The 5,124-nt window shown below is 36.6% G+C and overlaps 2 protein-coding genes across 3 annotated transcripts; one reads left to right on the top strand and one right to left on the bottom strand.

The window, feature by feature from the left end:
- Positions 1-1,024: 1,024 nt before the first annotated feature.
- On the bottom strand, positions 1,025-2,426 carry LOC113353527. 2 transcript variants are annotated; one of them, XM_026597096.1, is made up of 2 exons: positions 1,896-2,426; positions 1,025-1,580 (listed from the first exon to the last, which is right to left on the bottom strand). In XM_026597096.1, the coding sequence occupies exons 1-2, from the start codon at positions 2,371-2,373 to the stop codon at positions 1,204-1,206; spliced, it is 855 nt and encodes a 284-aa protein (XP_026452881.1). In that variant the 5' UTR covers positions 2,374-2,426; the 3' UTR covers positions 1,025-1,203. The 2 variants fall into 2 exon arrangements, with proteins under 2 accessions (XP_026452881.1, XP_026452882.1); XM_026597097.1 differs by having other exon boundaries at positions 1,025-1,574.
- A 1,807-nt stretch (positions 2,427-4,233) lies between these two features.
- Positions 4,234-5,124, top strand: LOC113353526 (hevamine-A-like). Its single transcript, XM_026597094.1, has one exon. It carries the CDS (start codon positions 4,237-4,239, stop codon positions 5,122-5,124), a length of 888 nt encoding a protein of 295 aa, XP_026452879.1. The 5' UTR covers positions 4,234-4,236.

The following is a 5,124-nucleotide window of genomic DNA, read 5'->3' as shown; positions in this document are numbered from 1 at the left end:
GACCTTAAAATTGTTATGCCATTTTAACCTTTTTGATCCGGTCACCGAAATTATGCAACTCAACCCAGAATCGTCCATTATAACCTTTTTGTTACTATTATTGTGCTCGACAATTTATTCATAATCCAGATGGATAAAAGTAAAATCACTTATAACGGATAAGAAAAGAAACCGAAATAAATAATATTTACTAATGATACCAATTTATTTGAACGGATATCAGAATTCATATGAAACAAAATATTTTTTGGTGTCTCGTATGGTATCAAAATAAATAAAGATGGAATTGGAATTGGAATTGGAATTGGAGTTGGAGTTTGTCTTATATAGGTTTTCTTTTCTCTTTCATTTTTGTTTTTTTTTCCGGGAACAAGTGGTTTATTTATTGGACTGGAGTAAAAAGAAAATCAAATTCAGATTTGAAGATAAGAGTTTTGTTTATGTGCTTAACCTACTGGAGTTGTCCTAAATGGAGGCTTAAACCATTCACACGACGGTGATGGTTCCCCAATCTAGAGGAATATGAGCATATGCCGTCAATCTTAAAAAAAAAGTTTAATTAATGCTGAACAAAAATTCGGTTGTATCGTTAGATCAGAAAATTAATCTCCCAGCGCTGAACCGTTCAACGTTTATATCATTTTTTCAGCACCGAATCATTCAGCGTTTCAATCTCGCTGCTAGTTGAACTGCGAGCAAATACTAGGAGAGAGAAGTAGACAGAAGTGGTGTTAACCTTTTTCCCACACTTTTTTTGATTTGCAACACTTTTTGGCCAATCTAACAGCTCATAGGGGTTAACCTTCGCAAAAGAAAATTCCATCCATCTCCGTGGGGACCAACAAAACTGAGAAGTCACCGGGAAAGAAGAAACAGAACACCACCAGACACGCAGGGATACCGTATAAGAAAGGAGGAGGATCAGCCAACCAGTTTAGTAATAACATTTCATTTTAGAAGATAGTAATGACATTTCAAAAAAGAATCATTTCGTTTTTCTTGTAATGCCGTCACTGCCCAAGAATTTAACAGTAATTCTTATGCAATTTTTTTCTTACATCAATCTTAAAACCAGGGATTCATGACTTCAAATTAAATTACACCTAGAAAAAGTAGAAATAGACTCTCAAATATTTTTTGGCCCTGCTTTAGCCCAATTCAACTTTACACATTATAGCAACCTCATTACCGAAAGTACTGGCCCTAAAATAGAAAAAGTTTCAACAAAGAAGAAGCGGATGATGACGACTCATCATTCCCACCACCTAATGCCGAGCCCCCTAACATACTCTGCACGAATGTTTGCCCTGCTTGTTGTCCTACACCATTATAAAACCCTAGAGTCATTGATGCACCCACTGAAGGATTATTACCAAGTTGGTTCTGAAAATTAGCCTGCTGTACACGAGCTGGTGCACCAAAACCTGGTTGATTATTATTCATGGCATAATAATTTGGGTTCTGATTTGTCGCGAAGTTGTACCCTGTTGGTGCAGGTTTGTTCCGTGCCTGTGCAGGACCAGGAAATGAGTTCTGGTTTTGAAACACTACTTGACGTGTTTGCTGATTGTAACCTGCAGCTGCGCAGCAGACATCAAATTATTGACTTAGCACTGACGGATTCAAAGATTTTTGGAATATAAGATTGAAATTGCAAAGTCAAGGAATTATCAATAATTGCCTATATATTGCAGCAGCTATATGTCATATTTAATCATTTTGCAACTACACAGAACATTGAATAAGTCGATTAAAATGACGTAGAAGAATGAAAAATGAACCGAGCAAAAAAAAAAGAATGAAAAATGAAGTGTTTACTTTTTCTTAATGGAAATAATAAGAGAATGCAACAGGCAAGTAATTATTAAGGAAATGCGCAGACAAAAAATAAGTACCCGGTAATGAAACTTGATGTTGAAACATAGGCTGCGATTGCTGAACAGAAACCTGATGTTGAAACATAGGCTGTGATTGCTGAACAGATACACTCCGCTGAATAGATGTGGAACCGGCGGTCGTTGCACAATTCAAATGAGCATCGAACGCGCAAGAATTACAGCGGTATATCCAACACTTTGATCCTGATTTCTTGCAAATATCGCAAGAAAAGTCTTTGGTTGGATACAGGATTTCATACGTTAGGGTAAGATGGTGTTGAGGATGAGAATTGTGGTTTACAGAAAGAGGCATAGAAGCGCAATGAACATGAAGATCGACTTTGCACTCTTTGCAATGGTAACAAAATCCTTTATCTGGACGACTACAAGCATCGCAGTTAAAAATTCCTTGAGGATAGGGTGGAGAAGAGAGGAGGGAGAGAGGATGCTTAGGATGACAGGGGTGATTGATGACTGAATGATGATGAGGTGCCATTGATCTTGAGCAGATGTGCAGGAAGAAGAATAGAAGCCTGGCTGAGTATGAGTTTTGTATTATTGGGCTAGAGCTCTATTCATTAATCTCTCATCTCTATATATGCTTTGTCCGGTAACAAGATTGGTCGTCAGAAATGTAGTTGACTTTGAGAGCAGAGAGAAAGGCATTTGATTTAGTTTGGCAAACCTACCAAGTCAATGAAGGAGCTGTAATTTGGTGCAATATCTACCAACTGGAGAAGGGGGTTTGTTTTGAGTAATGATAGGATGACCGTGAGAAAACCGGGACCACTCCTATTAGTGCCACGGAATTTCTCCCGGTTTTCTCACGGTGAACAAATTATTTTCGGTTTGTTCTTTGCTCAACTGGCAGAGTCTACCGAATTAGCCTATCGGGGAACAACGAGTATATAGAAAATCAAACACAGAGCCGATTACCCTAATATTGCAAGGTTGTTAGTGGGGTATCAGTTTACCACAAAGGACATCTTCATATACTACAAACTAGAAAAATGGATTCACATAAAATCAAACACAGCCAATTACCCAATTTCAAAGTTTTTATACACTTATTTATTTATTATTATTTGAACACTTTAGTCTTTCTGTTGTTAAAATATTTGATTCTAAATTTTACATAATTGAGAAACGTTGAGAAAATAATAGATTCAACAAATTACATAATAGAGAGAAAATAGAAACAATTTTAACTCATTCAGGAAAATAAACAAAAATTTCTACACAGTTTTGGATTATCATTTTCCACCAACACCTCACTTTTTAATGATGGATCATCTTAAGAATTAAATTAATATTTCGAACCAGAGTTTTTTTCACAAATGATATTTCAATTTGTGTTTGTTTTAATCACTAGCCACAGTCTCTATTTATTTAGAAGTGAAGGTTTGTTAACATATTCTCCATTTAATTCTCATTCTCGTTCACATTTTTGGTTCATTTCTTTGACATTCAAGAATTATGAAATTGTGAACAAAATATTTATGAGATCCCGCTTTTTGGACATTCACCACAATTACTAAATGAAATCTCCAGGGGACTGATTGAATCGTTAAATGTTTACTTATGTTTTTCTCTTCATTCAGTTGATTACGGTGTGAAAATACTAGCTAAAAAGGCATTATAACTATTTGTACAAAGTTGGTATATGACTCTGCCCTCTCCTGGAAGACCCACACCACTAAGCCTGCCTTCAAATCCCCCATGTTTAAAATAAACTCTGTTCCGGATCTAATGTCCACTCAATATAATGTCTAAAGGAATGTCGTCCCTATTTCCCAACCAGCGATTCTAAACGAACCCCGATAAAAACAAAGAAAATAACCCGCCTCTCGCATATTTTTAGGGTTTGTGGGTCCCAGTAAACCCGTCTATCGGAAAATTTGCAGGGATCCACGTATTTTGTGAGTGGCGGTTTTCTCGTTGATTCTAAACGGTGGTTCGTTTAGACTTTTTGTTTCCCACATATACAAAAATAAACTTTACAAAACTATTTTCATTTGTATTTTCGAATGTGATTACTTTGGATCATTATGTAAACCGTCTGGCATAAGCCAAATTACGAATGCTTGTAAATTTGAATTCAAGGATTGTGAAATTTATAAATTCTTAATAATACATCTCCGTCTGCGTTTAACCATATCTACATAATATGATATAAAAAAGTATTAGGTGACTTTAGAATTACGCTTTGTTCCTCTCTGAAGTCTAAAATGTATCTATTCTCAATTACAAATCGATAGGAGTAATCTTTTTCCTATAAAAGCTTCATTTCCCAAGCATGAACAATCACACTTAAATCATCCAAAGTACAATTTCAATTATATCATTTCTGCTTCTTCTAATGGCATCCAAATCATCAATATTGGCATTGGTAATCATCTTTACGCTCGTGGTGGGCTCTAATGCAGGAGGTATAGCAATTTACTGGGGTCAAAATGGAAACGAAGGCACATTATATGAGACGTGTTCAACTGACAACTACGCCTTTGTGATCTTAGATTTTTTGCCCATATTCGGCAATGGAAAAAATCCAATGTTGAACCTAGCTGGTCATTGTGATCCATACTCAAATGGTTGTGTTACTCTAAGTGATGACATAAAGTCATGTCAAGCAAAAGGTATTAAAGTCATACTTTCAATTGGAGGGGCATCTGGAAGTTATGGTCTTGCTTCATCTGAGGATGCTAGACAAGTCGCGACGTACCTATGGAATAACTTTTTAGGAGGGAAATCAAGTTCTCGTCCATTGGGAAGCGCCATATTAGACGGGATAGATTTTGATATTGAAGGTGGAAGCAGTCAGCATTACGGTGAACTCGCAAAATATCTTAAGGGTTATAGCAAGAAAGGTAAGAAGGTATACTTGACTGCCGCACCACAATGCCCTTTTCCCGACGCATGGATTGGAGATGCACTAACCACGGGCGTGTTTGATAATGTTTGGGTTCAATTCTTTAATAACCCACCTTGCAATTATGCTTCTGGCAATGTTGGTAATCTTGAAGATGCATGGAAGCAGTGGAATACGTCAATTCCAGCGACTAAAATCTTTCTAGGTTTACCTGCCGCTCCTCAAGCTGCAGGGAGTGGTTTTATTCCTTCAAATGATCTTACTTCTACTATTCTTCCAATGATTAAAGACTCCAAGAAGTACGGAGGTGTTATGCTTTGGTCCAAGTACTATGATGATCTTACAGGCTACAGTTCTTCTATCAAAAGCCAAGTATAA

The sequence above is a fragment of the Papaver somniferum genome, chromosome 2 (genome assembly GCF_003573695.1).
Source record: "Papaver somniferum cultivar HN1 chromosome 2, ASM357369v1, whole genome shotgun sequence".
Classification (NCBI taxonomy): Eukaryota; Viridiplantae; Streptophyta; class Magnoliopsida; order Ranunculales; family Papaveraceae; genus Papaver; species Papaver somniferum.
This window is presented reverse-complemented; position numbering and strand designations above follow the sequence as displayed.

What these genes read in the sequence shown, in the direction of transcription:
- LOC113353527 (XM_026597096.1), bottom strand. Translation starts at nt 2,373, where the DNA reads ATGGCACCTCATCATCATTCAGTCATCAATCACCCCTGTCATCCTAAG. An exon ending in ACATCAAGTTTCATTACCGG is followed by an intron (nt 1,581 to 1,895) that starts GTACTTATTTTT and finishes TCTGCTGCGCAG; the next exon opens with CTGCAGGTTACAATCAGCAA.
- LOC113353526 (XM_026597094.1), top strand. Translation starts at nt 4,237, where the DNA reads ATGGCATCCAAATCATCAATATTGGCATTGGTAATCATCTTTACGCTC.